Here is a 21,346-nt window from a genome sequence, read left to right on the forward strand (position 1 = left end):
TATCCATACGCAAAATTCAGCCCACGGTGGAACTAGCTCTCTTGTCTCTGTGTGACATGTCGATCTCTGGTTTTAAGAGGAGTCTTCTCAGACATTTTCTCACGGCTGTCAGGAACTTGATTCCGAAATATTGGAAGCAGAATCGTTACCCCTCAGGCTCAGATTTTGTTGTAGAACTAAATAACATTTACAGAATGGAACAATTAATAAGCGAATCCACAGGGGACTCAGTGAAATTTTTTAACACCTGGGCTCCATGGATTGTATTCAGGGAGACTCCGGAGTTGGACGTATGGCTGTCTAGGTCTTAACTCATGTCTGGAGCCGTTGTGAAGGCGCCCGCTAAATGGTTATTGCCCCTCTCTTCTAACCTGCTGCCGTGGCTTGAGGCCAATGTTGGTGACTCGCTGATTTTCTTTCCGCTACTTGGGACTTGGGATCGGCCCGGAGGGAGGTGTCGCATTCCTCATACTTAGCGTACCCTTATATCTTCATCCGCTTTTTCTTCCCCCCCCCCCCTCTTTTTTTTTTTTTTTTTTTTCTTTCCTCTCTTCTTCCCCTCTTTCCTTCTTTCTAATTCTTTCTTTTCTTACATATTCCTTCTACCTTGTAACATTCTTTATCAATATAAACAACTAAATATAGCTAGTAATGTTCGATTGCCTTCGAGGAGGCTGTTTACATGTTTTAATGATGTAAAGTATTATCACTAATTCGAAAGGGTTATTGTTGGCTTTGGTCAATTGCATTTAGAATTTGTTGAGACTCTATCTTTATGTACGATCCATGGGTGGTACCAGATTGAGTTTAACAACTATGTTTCAGCACTGTATTACTGCTTGTATTGTTTATTAGTTTGAATAAACTTGATTTATACAAAAATATTGCTAGAATCTGTTCCTTCCTCATCCCACAATCTACCAAAACTCTTGTGCATGCCCTCATCATCTCCTGCCTCGATTACTGCAACACCCTCCTCTGTGGCCTCCCCGCTAACTCTCTTGCACCACTCCAGTCTGTCCTCAACTCTGCTGCCCGGCTAATCCACCTCTCTCCTAGCTACTCCCCTGCTTTTAACCTCTGCAAATCCCTCCACTGGCTCCCAATTCCCCAACGAATCCAGTTCAAACTACTAACACTGATCTACAAAGCCATCCACAACCTGTCCCCTCCCTATATCTCTGAACTAATCTCCCAATATCTTCCCTCACGTAATCTTCGATCCTCCCAAGACCTCCACACTTATTCGTTCCTCACACAACCGCCTCCAAGATTTCCCCCGAATATCCCCCATCCTCTGGATTTCCATTCCTCAACACATCCGATTATCCACCACCCTCGGATCCTTCAGACGGAACCTGAAAACCCATCTCTTCAGGAAAGCCTACAGCCTACAATAACCAAACCGCCGCCAGAGCCGCCGCCTCACCGCCGTCAGAGCCGCCTCACCCCTATCTTCTGTCTCTTCCCCACTATCCCATAGAATGTAAGTCCGCAAGGACAGGGTTCTCTCCCCTCTGTACCAGTCTGTCATTGTAAACCTGTTTACTGTAAACAATATCTATAACCCTGTATGTAACCCTTTCTCATGTACAGCACCATGGAATTAATGGTGCTATATAAATAATAATAAATAATAACTGCTTAAATTTTTGTTCCAGGAGTGGTATAAGGTCACCCAAAAGCAGTGGGAAAGCCTGGTGGAAAGCATGCCAAGACGCATGAAAACTGTGATTAAAAATCATGGTTATTCCACCAGATACTCCTTTCTGAACTCTTCCTGAGTTAAAATATTAGTATTGTTGCTTCTACATGAATAAGAATTTGTTTTCTTTGCATTATTTGAGGTCTGAAAGCACTGTTTCTATTTTATTATTTTGTCAATTTCTCATTTGCTGAAAATAAGTACAACATTTTTAGCTTTAAATTTCGGAGACATGTTGTCAGTACTTTATAAAATAAAACAACAGTGTACATTTTGCTCAAGCATACCTATAAAGAGAAAAATCAGAGAAACTGAAAATTTTGCGGTGGTCTCTTAATTTTTGCCAGAGCTGTATATATAAAATTTAAAACCTAGGTGCGTCTTATGGTCCAGGGTGTCTTATTATCCAAAAAATATGGTAATTTCTGACCATGGTGTTTTTGAAAACAAGAAAGCTTTTATAAAAGCCTCAAACTTCTGTGTGTGAATCAGACATGAGATCTGACGTGATAGAAGATTAGTGTGGGGAAGACGGGAAACCTTCATATAGACGGCCGGTGGTGATGAAGTCAGTGATGGACTCGGACAAATATGTTTCTGGAGCCGTAGTAGAAGATGAAGATGTCATCCTCATTATGAAGTACTGTAGTTATTTCTCCTGTCACGTGTAATAAATATCTCCTGCAGTATTGTTAATGACGATTCCAGCGCCTGTAAATGAGACGAGAATTAGCGTTATGGAAGATGAGTCTGAGAAACGTATTCAGCTGCCGACTCCGAGGAACAAACTTTTTGTTGTCTGTGGCCTAAACTTTATTGGTTTTATTAGTAGATGTCAGAGAAAAAACAATGTTGTAAAATAATAAAAATATACCATATTTTTCGGACTATAAGATGCACCGGACCATAAGACGCACCCCAAATTTACAGAAGGAAAATAGGGGGGAAAAAAAAGTCAAATGGTGGTCCTTCATACAGTCCGAATTCAGCTTACCGTGGGAAATCAGTAGCGCTGGTGGAGGGTGGTCACAGGGGGTGTTCGGTGGTTTGGCAGTGATATGACTCCTATCGCAGACTGATGCTGTAGGTTCTGTGGTGCGGTGGCTCCTCCAACATTTTCTGAAAGCCCAGGGCACCCGCCCATCCCTTGCTGTGAAGCAGTGGCCTCTGGGAAATCCCATCCCAGGCTGATGCAGCAGGTTCATCGGTGCTAAGGGTTGCGGGGGCTAAGCTGTCATTTTGTGAAAGCCCTCGAGCCCCGCACACCCCCACTGCTGTGATGCGGTGGCCTCCGGTAAAATGGCCTCTGGGAAAATGCCGCTGCAAATTGAGATCTCGGCTCCAAGATCTCATCTCCTGAGATCTCAATGTGTGCATGTGCCAACCCGGTGGACATTTTACCAGGGGCTAACGCATGGCAGCAGTGTGGATGTGCAGTGCTCCGGGCTTTCCAAAAATGTTGGCGGAGACCCGCGCCACTGCACACGACCGAATACTGCCGCCCTAGCCTAGGAAGGGAGTGTGATCTCCCTGCAGTGTAAGGCCGCCGTAGAATCACCCGACTCCTACTGCCGTCACTAATTGTAAGTATATTCCGACTAGAAGACGCACCCCCATTTTCCACCAAAAAATTTTTGGGGAAAAGTGCATCTTGTAGTCCGAAAAATACGGTAATTGCTGCTTGGGTCCCCGCCAGACTCTGTATTTTCTGGTCTGTCCCAACGAACTTGTGATTCCTACAGCCAATTAATTGCCGAAGCAGTGAGTAACATAGCCAGTGATTGGTTGCATGGAGGAGATGTCTTACTCAGTAACTCAGCTTATGTTCCAGTCCATACAAGACTAGAGAATACAACATCTACACGTTCTGTCTTCTGAAATGTTTCCCTTGTTATTTCCAGTAATTTTATTATTACACAGAAATCTTTGTAATGATTCATCCTCTCATCGTTTTCCTATTCAGGTCCCTACAATATCCGATCCTTTCAGTAGACATCTTCTATATTAAGAGAATTTTTCTTAACTACCCATCAAGAGAGGATATGAAGAAGGACAAGATGGCAGAGAGGATATTACACCTCACCTTAGAGATCCTCTTCCGTCTTACTGGAGAGGTGAGAGATTTTAATAGCGTCACATTACATAATTCTTATTTATGGCAATAAAACTGTTGGACAGAACTCAAGAGGTGAGGAATCTGGAAATGTCTGTAGAGAGATTTATTAATGTGTCTCTCCATAACCAGGATTACATAGTAGTGAAGAAGACCTCTAGTGAGCGCTGTCAGGACCCTGTGTCTGAGGGATGGGAAAGACCCCTGAGCCCAATCACGGGGCCTCCACCTCACCCACTGATACATGAGGACATCAATGACCAAAAGATCCTAGAACTCACCTACAAGATGATTGAGCTGCTGACTGGAGAGGTGACACTGCTGGGAATGCTGGGACATTATACAGTAACGCTATGAAGGGATCGGAGTGATGACAGTATCATTGTATGTGTCAGATTCCTATAAGGTGTCAAGATGTCGCTGTCTATTTCTCCATGGAGGAGTGGGAGTATTTAGAAGGACACAATAATCTGTATGAGGACCTCATGATGGAGGTTCCCCAGCCCCCCACATCACCAGGTAATAGGATTAAATACACACAGCCTATAATTATCTGTATTATCTGTATGTAAGGAATGAATTCAGTCCCTGTATGTGTTTCCTCCAGATCTATCCAGTAAGAGAACAACACCCGAGAGATGTCGCTGTCCTCTTCTTCCACAGGACTGTAAACAAGAAGATCCCAATGTCTCTCAGAATCATCAGGTAGATGGAGAGAAGGTGTCCTGAGATCTCCCCTATGATATGTAGACGGTGGTGAAGGTCCTGTGCTCAGTCTTATTTTATCCCCCAGTATTATATGTTTCATACTGGTTTCATGAGAACATTGGAGATGGCAGGATTAGAGCTGATTTATATATGTGATTTTCTCCATCTGTCGGTGACTTTTACAATATTTGATTCAGGGTGAAGATCTGACCCATATTAATACTACAGAGACATATGTGAGGGCTGATGAGTGGTGTAAAGAGGAGACTCCTACATATGACTACCCAGGTGAGTAGTGACCACTAACTACAGAGAAGTCACAGATTCTTCTCAGTCACCGGCTGTGGCTGCTTTATCAGTGGTGTAGTTCGGACATGGCATCATGTGATCCCCATTTTGCCGGTAGGGCATAACATTCTCCTCCATCTGAAAATGTTTAAATAGCTTTGTGAAATTGTGAAAACTCTTTTGAATAGCTCAAAGAAGAGATTTTTGTACGTAACGTTTCGACCCACAGGGTCTTTCTCAAACCTTACTTGAATCCGTAGAAATAGAGCGGAGGGCACAAATCCCTGGAGGGGTGTAGTAGTCCCGTTGGGGGCTATAGCTGAAGGAATGCTGGTATCTGGACAAACCACCACCGCAGATACCAGCATTCCTTCAGCTATAGCCCCCAACGGGACTACTACACCCCTCCAGGGATTTGTGCCCTTTGCTCTATTCTACTGATTCAAGTAAGGCTTTGAGAAAGACCCTGTGGGTCGAAACGTTACCTACATTGAAACACTGCGGTGATAGCTTTTTTTCTGGTGTCTATAATAAAGAAAACCACGTTTTTCAGCTCAACCAATACTCTTCTTTGAGTGCGACTGTTATACAGGACTATATTCTGGAGTACCCCTCCATGTTCAGTCTGCACCACCACTAGCGAGAGTGCTCGTCTTTTTCTTTACTACAACCTGCAAGTGTAAGGCGGCCAGGGTGGTAGTCGTGGCAGCGAGCTATAGTGTTTCCACACCCTGGCGCCCCGCAGATGAAATACAAAGTTCTTTCTGGTGTGTGTGTGTGTGATGTGTGCAGCAGAGTAGTCATTTCAGTTCCCTTGGTTTCTTTCACTCCAGCTTCAGGATTCCAGGTTCCATAAAACACTGCAGCGTCACAGTCCTTTTCAAATAGTTCAACTTTACTGATAACATGGGCACGCATCACTTTTGCAGCACATTTCACACAAAGCATCATATCTTGCACTTTCCCTTCCTTCTGGGCAGACTCCATTTCCTCTATAACCTCTCCTTCTCTGCAGACAATCCATGCCATTTCTGTGGACAATCCGTGTCCCTTCCATACTTCCTGCATCACCAGCTCTCTGTCAGACCCTTGTCTGATTCCATCTTGCAAAGGTGCCTGGAGTTCCATCTTACCGACTCCCGCCCCAGTCGTAGACCCCTGAAACGCCCTGAGGATGATCCTATTGAGCTGATGCTCGACTGTACTATTCTCCAGTCTGGGGCCCCTTATTGCCATCTGCAGCTTTACCCCCATAACCTGTAGCTGTCTCATACACTGCATGCACCCTGCCCTTGGCAAGGCTGCCCGGGTGTCTGTCTCTAATCAGGAAGTATCCTGAGTATACTTCCCTGCTCCTTGCTGTACCTCCCCTTTCGTTAACCCCTGTCCTGCCTACCTCCTGCTCTATTCTATGATATCGATCACTACTGTGCCCCCCTCTAGTCTAGCCCCACTACAGTTCTAGCCTATCCTATATCCTATTCTAGCCCCAATCCTATAAACAGTACACATTGAGTACATTCACATTATGGTATATAAACATTACATCACGTTACAATATATGAACAGTAATACACAGTGAGGTACCACATGTGAACGTGCGAACAGAGTCCAGGAGAGAGAAGGCACACGAGGGTCCCCGCCACCTTCTTACACAGGATCCACCTACTCCTAGGGATTAGAACACGCTGACAGTTACCTACCCAGGTCTGTAGACTTCAAAGCCAAATAACAACGTACGTAGAATGTGCTGACAAGATATTATGATGGGCCTGTAAGAGAAAGCGGAGGGTAATGATGCTGTTGGCTTCCTAGAACCCTGATATCTTATTAGATGAATCTCCCTTCTCCCCCTTCTGTGCTGCTGAATGTGCTCGTATGATCCCTACAAGACCAGGTCCAGTCTTTCTGGACAAACTTCACTTTTATGATCGACAACATTAAATGTGCAGTGAGGCCAAGTGTGAATTTCTGTACAATAACAACAGAGTTTCCCTTTATCCTGACTTTTCAATTTGTATAAAAAACTAACTAATTTCAAGAAGGATTGTGATAAACTACATAATAAACATTACACCTGTGCCATGATATATCTCTAAGCTGTGCGTGGTTCATGTCTGTAATATACATTTATTCACGCCTGCAGGAGATGTGTTGGCATGGCTCGAGTCCTGGTTTCATGGATTCAGATTACTGCAAAATCTCTCCTGAAATGGGGGCACTAATACTTTCTCTACTCTTCTGTTCAGGACTAAGTAGCTCCAATGGTCCACCATAAACGAGTGCAACTCCAGTTTAGTGTTGGAGTTCTCCCCTCGTACATACTTTTTTGGGGGAGATGTAACATATTTTTTGTTGTGTGTTTTTTTTTTTTTTTTTTTTAACATGTTCATTCTGGTTGATACTTTGATTGTGGTAGGATCAGCCTGCCTCAGTTAGGTGACTTTGTAAGTTTGGAACTCCATGGTATTTTTTTTTTTTTTTTTAAAGTCTCCTCCATTACCTCTTCCAAATTTGCGAGATCTAAATTCAAGATGCCTCAGCTCTGCAGTATTCTAAAAAGTTCTTTTTAAATGTCTAATATTTTTTCTTGAAACTCATCTGATAGAAAATATTGGCCCTTACGATATTTGATACCACTACTCATATTTTACTGATGAAGACTGTTGAGTTTGAACTTTTTTTTTTTTATTCAAATAAATTTTTATTAAGAATAACAAGGCAATTAACATGTTACATTTACATTTTCAATATAGAGTATTTCCCCCCCCCTCCCCCTTCAAACAGCTCCCTTCGATCCCAAAGCCCCCCACCCCCACCCCACAAAGCAGCTCATCTTGTTAATTACTACCATCATTAAAACAATAGAGTATCTAATCCCTCAACCATTCGTATAAGCCACACTTCACATTACTATCCCATAGCAATCCATGGAGACCACATTTTATTGAACGTTTCAGTTTTCCCTTTCTTCTTATAAATCCCTTTTTCTAGTGTCAGGCCCTGTTTTACGTACTGGAGGAACTCTCCTCTTGACGGCGGCTCTTCCCTAATCCAGTTTCTAGCTATCACCTTCCTAGCCATGTACAACAATCTGGCTATAGCTATCTTTAGGTGTTTATCCACTCCAATCTCATCCACGCATCCCAACAAACAGACAACTGGATCCCTTGGCACCGTGCATCCATACGCACCTTCCATACGACTCAAAACTACCACCCAGAAGGCAGCCAACCTCGGACATGTCCACATCATATGGAAAATGTCTGCATCCGTAGACTTACACCTCGGACATTCAGAGTCATTACGCAATCCTGCCTTATATAGCACCATCGGAGATCTATAAACTCTGTGTATCACATAGAGCTGTGACAGTCTATACGGTTCACTCAGCGACAGTCTTGGGATCCATTCCAACACCGACTCCCAAGTCTCGTTATCTATTGGGCCCAAATCCCTTTCCCATTTAGATCTTGCCATTATTGGAAACCCCAATAGAAAAGTGTGCAACAGATCCCTGTGAAAACAAAATCCAGCTCACCATACCGACATTCCCAAGGGCTCGGAGCACGGAACCGCTGTGTCAGGGCGTGGACGAACAGGAAAGAGAAGGAGATCCAGCTCAACGAAATAGTGAAAAATCCATAATTTATTTCACTTAAAATATAGTGAAAGGACAAAACATCAGCATACAGAAAAAATTATAAAAACAAGGTCAACGCGTTTCCAGTGACTAAGCACCCTTAATCATGATACCTGGTACAAGACATGTCTATACTTTTATACTAGTATCCGGTTATCACTCCAGTGTTGCAATTGGTAGAATTGTCTAATCAAGCAAAAATAGGCACACATGGTAATGAAAGCAAGACAAGCTTGATGGAAAGACAAAAACAAATGTTTTGGCTAAACATAAATGCAGAAAAAACAGAAATAACACAAAATACAGGAACTATATGAAAAAATAAAAAAACAAAATGACATTACAATAATCATTAAATAAATCCAAGAATATGATAGAAAAATAATACAATAGTATGTACAGTGTCATATGTCATGAACCCACATAACAATATAGAAAAAAAAACTAATATTAGCAGGAATCTCCCAAACAGGGAGCTGTAACAGCCAAAATAGGTTGGAGCAAATAGGTGAAAGCACAGCTGCAGATGCCGTGACAATGTCACAGCGGCCAGCAAGCAAGGGAGAAAAAGAAAAAAAAAAAAAAAAGGCTATCCTTAAGTAGACACAAACTCATATGAGTTTTGGAAAAAATTAGACATACATGTAAATCTTATAATAAATAAAACTACAAAATTCCCTGGTACCTTAAAAAATAGTGAGCTCACAGACAACCATGGATGAAAAAACAAAAAAATCAATGGCAGGAATCTCCCAAACAGGGAGCTGTAACAGCCAAAATAGGTTGGAGCAAGTAAGTGAAAGCACAGCTGCAGACGCCGTGACAATGTAACAGCGGCCAGCAAGCAAGGGGAAACAAGGGGAAACAGAAGGACAAATTGATAGCTGTTAGCCTCACAAAAGAGTAATTAATTATACGGGAAATATGAACTACAAATTTAGTTACTAGATGTCAGAAAAGCAACTTCATTGTTTGTAAACCCTCAGAATACTAATAGAAGAGCATGAGATCTTTCCTTTTGTTTAAACCATGTGGAATTCTTGTTCCGAGTTTAAAGATCCACCATGATTCCCTGTTTCTCAGGGTCACCTCAATGTCTCCTCCTCTAAATGGTTTATGAATTTTTTCAATCGCATAAATTTTGAGTGACTCAAGGTTAGATTGATGATAATTAATAAAATGTTGTGAAGCTTGTGAAGTATTCCTATTAGCACTAATATTTTCAACATCGTAAATATGTTCACGAATACGTGTTTTTAAAGACCGTATGGTACTCCCCACGTATTTAAGATGGCATGCCATGCATTCCATGATGTATACCACATTTTTGGTGTTACAGTTCATGAAAGTCTTGATGGGATAAACATTTTGATTACTGGCATCAGTGAAATTGTAGCATTTGCTCGAAAATTTGCAAGTTTTACAAGCCATCGCACCACATTTGAAAAAGCCTTTTGTGCTGAGCCAATGAGAAGGTTGTGCAGGGTGGGCATGAAGAGAACTCGGAGATAAACTAGAGCCTAAAGAGGGGGCTCTTCTAGACACAATTCTGTATCCATTACTCAAAATTTGAGCTATATCTGCATCTTCCTTAAGAATAGTCAAATTATTAGTCAATATTTTCCTGATTGCATTAAATTGATTACTGTACTGGAAGACCACAGTGATTGGATTTTGAGGAGATAAACTTTGGTTTTGTTTACTATGAAAACGAGGTCGTCGAGCGACAATTTTTTCTGCTCTTTTTAAATGCCAGTCACTGTAGCCTCTCTGCACAAGTCTGCCCTTTATACCCTCAATCTCCTGGGAGTAATCTTCTAGTGTGCTACAATTACGTTTAGATCTTACCATCTCCCCTATAGGGATACTTTTGATAGTATGTTTAGGATGGTGACTATTTGCACGCAAAATTGTATTCCCTGCTGTGGTTTTCCGGAAAGTGGAGGTAACAATCGGGGTATTAGGTATCCCCTTTAATTTTAAATCCAGAAACTCTATACACGTGTGGTCTTGGCGTGAAATAAATTTGAGATTGAATGGATTGTAATTTAAATAGTTTGTTAAATCCTGTACGGTAGATACATCAGAACTCCAGATAAATATCAGGTCATCAATGTATCTACCGTACCATCGTATACAAGACCACACGTGTATAGAGTTTCTGGATTTAAAATTAAAATTAAAGCGGATACCTAATACCCCGATTGTTACCTCCACTTTCCGGAAAACCACAGCAGGGAATACAATTTTGCGTGCAAATAGTCACCATCCTAAACATACTATCAAAAGTATCCCTATAGGGGAGATGGTAAGAGCTAAACGTAATTGTAGCACACTAGAAGATTACTCCCAGGAGATTGAGGGTATAAAGGGCAGACTTGTGCAGAGAGGCTACAGTGACTGGCATTTAAAAAGAGCAGAAAAAATTGTCGCTCGACGACCTCGTTTTCATAGTAAACAAAACCAAAGTTTATCTCCTCAAAATCCAATCACTGTGGTCTTCCAGTACAGTAATCAATTTAATGCAATCAGGAATATATTGACTAATAATTTGACTATTCTTAAGGAAGATGCAGATATAGCTCAAATTTTGAGTAATGGATACAGAATTGTGTCTAGAAGAGCCCCCTCTTTAGGCTCTAGTTTATCTCCGAGTTCTCTTCATGCCCACCCTGCACAACCTTCTCATTGGCTCAGCACAAAAGGCTTTTTCAAATGTGGTGCGATGGCTTGTAAAACTTGCAAATTTTCGAGCAAATGCTACAATTTCACTGATGCCAGTAATCAAAATGTTTATCCCATCAAGACTTTCATGAACTGTAACACCAAAAATGTGGTATACATCATGGAATGCATGGCATGCCATCTTAAATACGTGGGGAGTACCATACGGTCTTTAAAAACACGTATTCGTGAACATATTTACGATGTTGAAAATATTAGTGCTAATAGGAACACCTCACAAGCTTCACAACATTTTATTAATTATCATCAATCTAACCTTGAGTCACTCAAAATTTATGCGATTGAAAAAATTCATAAACCATTTAGAGGAGGAGACATCGAGGTGACCCTGAGAAACAGGGAATCATGGTGGATCTTTAAACTCGGAACAAGAATTCCACATGGTTTAAACAAAAGGAAAGATCTCATGCTCTTCTATTAGTATTCTGAGGGTTTACAAACAATGAAGTTGCTTTTCTGACATCTAGTAACTAAATTTGTAGTTCATATTTCCCGTATAATTAATGACTCTTTTGTGAGGCTAACAGCTATCAATTTGTCCTTCTGTTTCCCCTTGTTTCCCCTTGCTTGCTGGCCGCTGTTACATTGTCACGGCGTCTGCAGCTGTGCTTTCACTTACTTGCTCCAACCTATTTTGGCTGTTACAGCTCCCTGTTTGGGAGATTCCTGCCATTGATTTTTCTGTTTTTCCATCCATGGTTGTCTGTGAGCTCACTATTTTTTAAGGTACCAGGGAATTTTGTAGTTTTATTTATTATAAGATTTACATGTATGTCTCATTTTTTCCAAAACTCATATGAGTTTGTGTCTACTTAAGGATAGCCTTTTTTTTTTTTTTTTCTTTTTCTCCCTTGCTTGCTGGCCGCTGTGACATTGTCACGGCATCTGCAGCTGTGCTTTCACCTATTTGCTCCAACCTATTTTGGCTGTTACAGCTCCCTGTTTGGGAGATTCCTGCTAATATTAGTTTTTTTTTTCTATATTGTTATGTGGGTTCATGACATATGACACTGTACATACTATTATATTATTTTTCTATCATATTCTTGGATTTATTTAATGATTATTGTAATGTCATTTTGTTTTTTTATTTTTTCATATAGTTCCTGTATTTTGTGTTATTTCTGTTTTTTCTGCATTTATGTTTAGCCAAAACATTTGTTTTTGTCTTTCCATCAAGCTTGTCTTGCTTTCATTACCATGTGTGCCTATTTTTGCTTGATTAGACAATTCTACCAATTGCAACACTGGAGTGATAACCGGATACTAGTATAAAAGTATAGACATGTCTTGTACCAGGTATCATGATTAAGGGTGCTTAGTCACCGGAAACGCGTTGACCTTGTTTATATAATTTTTTCTGTATGCTGATGTTTTGTCCTTTCACTATATTTTAAGTGAAATAAATTATGGATTTTTCACTATTTCGTTGAGCTGGATCTCCTTCTCTTAACAGATCCCTGTACAGAGTGGATATGACTCCTCCAGTCGTCCCATCATTACACACATACTCCAGTACTATATCCCTTTGAATCCTAATACCTCCATTCCTACTCTGAGCTCCAAAGGCATGCCTCATCCGCAAATATTGATACTCCCCTGCAGACCCAAGACCAAATTCCGCCTGCAATTGGGAAAATGATTTCAGTTCACCTTGTTCAATTATTTGATACACATACTGAATCCCTTTGCCCAACCACTCTATCTGTACCCCCAATGCCTCAAATTCTTTCAGATTGTTATTATGCCATAGCGGCGAGTATCTAGTCAAGTCCGTGATCCCACGTATGTGCCTCAATCTACTCCACAGCTTGCGTATCAACAGCAAAGTCGGATATAGCTTCCCCAAACTCTCCAAGGATCCATCCTCCAAACATTGCACCACTGGCCTTCTTTTTGTCACCACCTCCATCAACCGCTGTACTGCCCCAGATGACCCCCCATGCGCCCAGCCCCTTAAATGCTGACTCTGGGCTGCAAGAAAGTACAACTCAGGGTTAGGCAATGCCAGACCCCCATCATCCTTGGGTCGCTGAAGTGTCTCCAGTTTGATACGCGGATTCTGCCTCCCCCAAATCAGATTCCTAAACAGAGAGTTGATCTGTCTAAATTTCCCACGTGGTATCCAAACCGGCGCATTGTGAAGAATATACAATATTTTCGGCATCAGAATCATTTTGATAAGATTCACCCTGCCTACCACAGACAAATGTAGCTTAAGCCATGCATCCGCTTTTGCCTTGAGGGCACCCAAGATTGGAGTCAGATTCTCATGTATATAGTCAGTGACCGGCATAGATACCCATATTCCCAGGTACTTAAATTTACTCGTCACCTCCAGTCGCCCGTCCTCCAATGGCTCCCCATCCACATCGTCCACCTTAAACAAGATAGACTTACTCCAATTTATCCTAAGTCCCGACACTGATCCGAATCGTTCAATAATCCCAATGGCTCCCTCCAAGGATGCAACCGGGTCAGCCAGAAACAACAAAATATCATCCGCATACAACGCCACCCTTTCTTCAATAACCCCATATTTAAACCCCGTCATCTCATCAGACTGTCGAAGCGTAGCGGCCAGTGGTTCCACCGCCAGAGCAAACAAAAGGGGGGAAAGCGGACACCCCTGTCTCGTCCCTCTAGCCAATTGTATGGTCCGTGACAACTCCCCGTTTACCCTAACCCTGGCCATCGGCATCGAGTACATTAATTGAATCCATGATATGAACTGCGGTCCAAACCCCATTCTTCGCAACACCTGCCAGAGATACCCCCACTCCACACTATCGAACGCCTTGTGAGCGTCTAAAGATGCAATAACTCTCTGGCCACAGTTATCGGCTTTGAGTTGCAAGTTCATATACAGCCTTCGTAGATTAATCGCAGTTGACCTATCAGGCATAAAGCCAGACTGGTCTGAGTGTATCAGGCCAGAAATAACACTTGTCAACCTCATCGCCAACACCTTAGCCAGGAGTTTAACGTCGATAGTAAGCAAGGAGATTGGCCGATATGAATCCGGCTGTGTCGGGTCTTTCCCCTCCATTGGAATCACCACTATTGTGGCCTCCCGCATAGATGCCGGTAGCCTTCCACCATTCATAGCCTCTTCCAAGACCGCCTTCAATTTAGGGATCAACACTTCCCCCAAGCTTTTATAAATTTCGGCAGGAAATCCGTCTACGCCAGGCGCCTTCCCATTAGCCATCGACTGCAATGCCCGTCCCAGTTCCTCCTCCGTAATGGGAGCCTCCAAATCCTCCCTAGCTGTGTCACTCAGCCTCGGGAGCTCCAACTCCTCAAGGAACGCCACCGTGTCCTCCATTGACCCATCTACCCGAGAGGAGTATAAGTCTGCGTAAAAATCTGCAAAAGTCTCAAATCTCTGAAGTCTCAGAAACAGCAACACCACTCCCAGTCACCAAAGAGTGAACAAAGGAAGTATTTCTCTGGGCAGATGCCACCAGCGACAGCAAATGACCCACTGATTCACCCTCCTGGTAATAGGCCAAATTCATGAATTCCCTCTTCCTTTCAGCCTTACTCAGCAAGACCGCCTCTAGCTGGCTTTGAGCTGCCTTTAACCTCCTCCCAGCCTCCAAAGTACCCATTATTACCATCTCATCTTCAGCCACCCTCAGCCCATCTATCGCCAGCCTCTCTGCCTCTCTCGATTTCCGCTTACACCTGCTAATATCCCTAAACAACAGCCCTCTCAAGTACGCTTTCATGGTTTCCCACACAGTAAGCACATCTACGCTACCCTCATTTATCTCAAAAAATTCCACCAATTCCTTCTTAATCTTCTCCAAGTCTATACTGTGTAGCCAATTAGGGTGAATTTTCCACTCCCTTCTGCTCCCGTTCCGTGTCCCCACTGATCGAAATTCCACTTCAACTGGACTATGGTCTGAGAGAGCCCTAGGTAAATATCTCACATCCCCCACCATCGTATCTAATAATCGGTTACCCAGTGCCAGATCAATCCTAGACAGCGTACCATGAGCTGGTGAGTAGCATGAATACGCCCTTTCCCCGATATGCCTAACTCTCCATAAATCAACCATGCCCACTTCCCCGACATAAGTCCCAAACGTAGTGGTATGTCCCGCCGTCCTATTCTGGGGGTTTTTGTTCTTATCCCAAAAGTCATCACATATATTATTAAGGTCGCCGATAATTAGTAATGGTAACGGTCCCCAGCACTCTACCCTCTCCAGCACCTCTCTTATCTTCTTGCTTGAGTATGGGGGCGGAATATACATTGCCACTATACACATCAATACTCCATTCATTTTACATTTCACCACCACATACTGACCATCGACATCCTCTTTTACCATTACCTCCTCATACTGCACCCCCGCAGGTATTAACACAGACACACCCCTAGAATACGTCGAGAAAGTAGAATGATACGCCCTCTGTATCCAGCGCCTATTCAATATGTTCACCCTCTCCCGCACTAAATGTGTCTCCAGCAGGCATATCATTGAGACTTTCTGTTCTCGGACATACTGCAGACTTGCCGCCCGCCGTGTTTTATCCGCCAGACCTCTCACATTCCAACTCAATATTTTAATACAATCTCCCATCATGTGGCTCATCTTTTCTTAAAGTATCCAATTTCCCAAGTATGAGCTGCCCCAACCCTCCCACCCCCCCTGCCCCCTCCCAACTTACCCCCCTAACCCCCCCAATATAACGCATTCTTCCTCTCATCAAGAGTGGGGCTCCACTGCCCACTGCGAACACTCTCCCTTACTTAACCCTCTCCATTCGCGTCCCGCTGCCATAGCAATCACAATTTCCCCCCCAACTTTCACTTTATTGTATCTTAACATTTCAACTTATATTAACATATAGAAAAAGTACCAAACCAGTTCACAGTACCCAGCATAACCCTCCTCCCCCGTACTTAGTAGTTGGTACTGTCGCCTCCAGCCATTCCTTCAATATGGCCCAGCAAAACCCCCAACAGTTGCTCAACTCTTTAACCATTGCTAACGAGCGCAGAACTCTCCTCCATCGACAGAGAAAACAAATCCCAACTGGATCTTGCCGAAATGTCAGTCGCCCATTCCCTTAAGTTTTTTCTCATGAGTATCAAGCCACTGGGTAGCGTCCTCCGGTGTCAAGAAAAAGTGGGTCTTATTAAAAGCCACCAGTCTCAGCTTGGCGGGAAACATCACTGAGTACTGCACTCCCAGCTCCCTCAGTCGCCGCTTGACTCCAGTAAACTTCATCCGCTGTTTCTGAACCGCAGCGGAATAATCCGGATAAATGGCGATTTTCTGACCTCCAGCCGTCAGATCCTCCATCTCGCTAGCCTTTCTAAGGATAATGTCTCTGTCCCTGTAGTTCAGTATTTTAGCAAGCATGGTACGGGGATTTGCTCCTGGGGCAGGGGGCTGCGGCGGGACCCTATGAGCCCGTTCAACAGCAAAGACTTTTGTCAACACTGTGTTCCCAATCTTCTCCAGCAGCCAGTTCTCCACAAACTCAGTGGGATTTCTCCCCTCAGTCTTTTCAGGCAGCCCCACTATACGTATATTATTTCTTCTGGATCTATTTTCCAGATCCTCATTTTTGGCAGCGAGCTCGGCTATTGCTTGGGCGAACTTCTTTTCAGCTTTTTGTAGCTTAACTATGTGATCTTCTGCCGTGCTCACCCTCTCCTCCACCACTCCTATACGTTTGTCCATTTTCTGCAGAGCCGCATTAATCTGTGCCGTGTCCCCTTTAACTTCCTGCATCTGCTGGGCCAAGGAGTTCAGGGATTGCTGACATGAAGAGATCAGTGTGATAACATCTCTAAGAGTCGGCTCCTCTCCCTGTGATATGCCTCTAGGTCCCACACTAGCCCCAGCCATGCTGCCTCTCTCCTTCCCCCTCTGTACCTCATGCTGCTCAGCCTTGCTTGCTTCCTCCTCCTCCTGGTCAGCTCCAGATCCTGGTTCTGCCTCCTCAGCAGCCTCCACTCTGGCATACTGCTGCAGCTTTGCGGCCACCTCCATGCGCCGCTGACATGCGGCGTTCTCCTTCTCGGCGTCCTCCCTAGCATCGGAGCCATCTTGGCTGGCTCCTGCATCGTTGGTGCCAGCGTCTTTCTGCCGCCTCCTGGTCATCGCTGCCGACTCCGGACCTGCTGCTCCGCACCGCTGCACTCTCCGGACCTTCAGCCAGCCGGATTTAGGTGAGTTTACCCGAAAATCGGGGTTAAAGCAGGATTTTTGTCCTTATGGCAGCAGGAGCACTCTTCCCTGCTTCCACTCACATGGCCAGCTAGGACACGCCCCGAGTTTGAACATTTTGATAGATGTTATCGTTCATAGTCACAGTTTTTGACTACAGTAGTTACTGCCCAAAATACTCCCATTTTTCACATCTAACGTGTCGCTTTTTGTGGTGATAACTTTGGAATTCTTCACAAAGGATAATCGGAAACAAATGGACCTCACAAATTATTTTCCAACATCTCGTGAATCCAACAATACCTTGTATACGGTTGTACACTACTGTCTGGGCACATGGCAGGGTTAAGAAGGGAAGGATCGCCATTTAGCTATTTGAATGCATATCTTGTTGGAATAGATTCCAGACACAATGTATTGGTTACCTGGCAGCTCAAAATATGGCTACCACAATCAGGCTTGGCACTATCTACTCAGCTTTGCAGATCCCAAGGATTGCCTTGCTCAACATTCTTTACATGGATCTGTTCTTACACAGCGATCCCTGGGCCATGGTGTTACCTGCTGTTCTGTGGAGGGAGGTGAGATGACGAATAGTCAAGTAGTTTGGTCAGATCCACGAGGGCAGAGAAAAAACAAAATCAAAAGAAGCAAGATTAGTCACTAAGGGGTCACAGCAGCTTAGCACAGATGACTGAACCAGAGGAGAACAAGGCTGTATCTGGCATCTTCCTGAAATTTGCTTTGAGCTTTAGTAGGGTGGGGTGCTTTCCAAATGGCGAAAGCAGGAAGCAGATTACTCCAGATGGACAGCACACACACCCATAATGCCTGACTGGATGGCACTACAGTTCACAGTAACCCTAATCTAAGTGGCTGAACAGAGCCTGCACCATCCAGAGCTTCTAGTTCCGATATCTCCTCCATCCCCAGTGCTGCCTGCAGAATGAATGAGGCCATGCCTGGTGACAGAAGTAGAGGTGGCAGGTGCGGATCGCAGGCGAGATGGTACACACCATTTTCACAAGCCTTAATATGACAAAATGCAGAAAACCAGAGCAGTTTAAAACATCATAAAGTGACTCCATTTTGGAAATGATGAGTCGCCCCCAGGGCAGTGGGGTACTCCGTATTGGGTCCGATCTCGAGGGGGAATGTCACGGTGGCTGCGACCCGGTCCGTGGCCCTGGGCCTCAACGTTAAAGAGGAACGGTCTTTTAAGGGGAAAGTGTTTTAAAGTCTGTTGTGACGCCACCTGTGGAGTTCGGTCAATAGTGGGACCAATGCTGCATTAAAGGAGTTCTCTGGGGGATGTTGTGGCAGCACTGATGTTACACTTACCACAGGTGAAGCAGGGTCCTAAGATGTAAGGTGTGAATGGTATGTGTCAGTGAATAAAGATAGGACACAAGTTGTAAGTCTTTACCTGGTTTACTTCAGTTGGCTGGCCACAGTCCAGGGCACCACGCATGGGTGGTGGTATGGCCCGCCCAGCTCAGAGGCAATGGAGTGTCCCCTTCTCCGTGTGAGGTCCGTGAGCCTTTCCTCTAGCGCCTCTTGAAGGTAAATTCCCTGCTGCCTGAAGGTTCCTACAGTGTCCTTCAGTTTCTCCCAGTCCTGGGACAGGTACCTGCACGACGGGCAGCTTGAGCCGTTTTACAGGGACTCTATCATGCCCCGGGCTCCTTAGGTGCTGCTGCGTCTCAGGCGAGGTGTGGGCCAATTACATACAGTTCCTTGCCCTCCGATTCTGCTCTGTGTCCTAGAGTTCCACAAAAGCCTCGGGCTCCTGGTACCTGGTTCCTGCGCTTCTGCTTTGAGGGTGCCCGGTCACAGTTCCCCTCTGAGCTCTGTTCTTCTCATTTGCTCCTTTCCTCTCCAGGTACTCCACATCCAACCCTCCAGGTTCTTTCTCCTTTCCCAGAGGCTGCAGCTCCCTCATGGCTGTCAGACCTCTCTCCTGCTCTGCGGCTCTCCTAGACGTCCTTCCACTTCATTGTTCCTCTCCAACTAACCTAACTCCTCCTCCAGGTCGGGATACATATAGCTGGGGGATGCTCCCCTGAATCTGGGTCTTGAGCTCCCCCTCCTGGCCTGGATTCAGAATGTGTTGCATGTGGGTGCCTTACCTGGTGAAGAGAACTCCCTTGCCTCTGATCATGACATTACCTTCCCCGAAGGAAGAAAAGCAACATCACTGTAGCAACCGGTTTCCTGGGGTGCTACATTAACCTTCAGTGAATAAATCTATAGTAGTGACTATTTTGACTCCACAGCCACTTTCCAAAAATTAGCACGCAGTGGATGTTGGAGAGTGAAAACTTCAAATATACAATTTTATTACTCACCACATAGTGCCCAGATTGTGCTCCAAGAGACACACACCATAAATTAAGTGGGTTCTTCTCACTATAATAATGACAACTACATGGGTCCTAATTTTGATTTGGGCACACTGAAAGGCTCAGAAGCGACGGGAAGATTTGACTTTGTGAAAGTGGATATAGATGGATTGGTTTATAAAAGTCATATTGCTATTTGAACATTTCCATTGAAGAAGAACTCGCCACCTCTCGTGGCAGCCTGTTCCACTCATTGATCACCCTCACTGTCAAAAGGTTTTTTTCTAATATCCAATATGTGTCTCCTCCATTTCATTTTCATCCCATTGCTTCTAGTCTTTCCTTGTGAAAATGAGAATAAATCAATAAAGCTATCTTTACATACCATATATACTCGAGTATAAGCCGACCTGAGTATAAGCCGAGTCGCCTAATTTTACCTAAAAAAACTGGGAAACGTTTTGACTCGATTATAAGCCGGGTATGCATTGTCCCCTCATCCCTATCCTTGAATGCGTGGATCCTCATCCCTATTCTTGTATGCAAGGCTCCTTATCCATATCCTTGTATGCGTGGCTCCTCATCCATATCCTTGTATGCAACGCTCCTTATCCCTATCCTGGTATGATTGGCTCCCATCCCTATACTTGTATGCACGGCTCCATCCCTATACTTGTATGCACGGCTTCATCCCTATCCTTGTATGCACGGCTCCATCCCTATCCTTGTATGCACGGCCCCATCCCTATCCTTGTATGCACGGCCCCATCCCTATCCTTGTATGCACGGCCCCATCCCTTTCCTAGTATGCACGGCCCCATCCCTTTCCTAGTATGCACGGCCCCATCCCTTTCCTAGTATGCACGGCCCCATCCCTATCCTTGTATGCACGGCCCCATCCCTATCCTTGTATGCACGGCCCCATCCCTATCCTTGTATGCACGGCCCCATCCCTATCCTTGTATGCACGGCCCCATCCCTATCCTTGTATGCACGGCCCCATCCCTATCCTTGTATGCACGGCCCCATCCCTATCCTTGAATGCACGGCCCTCATCCCTATCCTTGTATGATTGGCCCCCATCAAAAACATAAAACAAATAAACCATTACACTTACCTTCCTTCGCTCCCTCGCAGCGTCTTGTCTCGATGCCAGCAGCTGCTTTATGCTTGTAAGCATTGCATGGCAGGGACGTAATGCGCTGCTCACAAGCGGAGCACAGCTTCCGGAATACTCACCGCTCCCAACGCCGGAACTATGTGTGTGGGGCAGTGAGTATTAATTAGGGCACACAGCGTCAACTGCCAGGCGGTCATGTGTGCCGCTACTTCAGAGAAATTAATATTCAGAATAAATATTCATCTCTGTTAAGTAGCGGCACACGTGACCTCCCGGCAGCTGCAGGACCGGCTGCTGCAGCTGACACTGCGCGAGCTATTACAGAGAAATGAAATAGTTAGCTGCAGCAGCTGGGTCCTACCTCTGTGACCCCCTGCTCTGCCGCTGCCTCTCCCCCTCCATGTTCTTGACACCTCACTCGAGTATAAGCTGAGGGGGGTGATTTCAGCACAAAAAATGTGCTGAAAACCTCTACTTATACTCGA

General features: G+C 44.4%; 1 protein-coding gene across 1 annotated transcript in view; it reads left to right on the top strand.

Annotated features, from left to right (window-relative positions):
• Nucleotides 1-21,346, top strand: part of LOC138663438 (oocyte zinc finger protein XlCOF6-like) — a 41,215-nt gene that overhangs the window by 18,179 nt on the left and 1,690 nt on the right. Inside the window, exons 2-6 of the mRNA XM_069749647.1 lie at nucleotides 3,669-3,819; nucleotides 3,951-4,130; nucleotides 4,214-4,337; nucleotides 4,426-4,523; nucleotides 4,724-4,814. Coding sequence (XP_069605748.1) covers nucleotides 3,748-3,819; nucleotides 3,951-4,130; nucleotides 4,214-4,337; nucleotides 4,426-4,523; nucleotides 4,724-4,814 — 565 coding nt within the window. The 5' untranslated portion in view covers nucleotides 3,669-3,747. The remainder of the gene's footprint in view (nucleotides 1-3,668; nucleotides 3,820-3,950; nucleotides 4,131-4,213; nucleotides 4,338-4,425; nucleotides 4,524-4,723; nucleotides 4,815-21,346) is intronic.

The sequence above is a fragment of the Ranitomeya imitator genome, chromosome 2 (assembly GCF_032444005.1).
Source record: "Ranitomeya imitator isolate aRanImi1 chromosome 2, aRanImi1.pri, whole genome shotgun sequence".
NCBI classification, from domain to species: domain Eukaryota; kingdom Metazoa; phylum Chordata; class Amphibia; order Anura; family Dendrobatidae; genus Ranitomeya; species Ranitomeya imitator.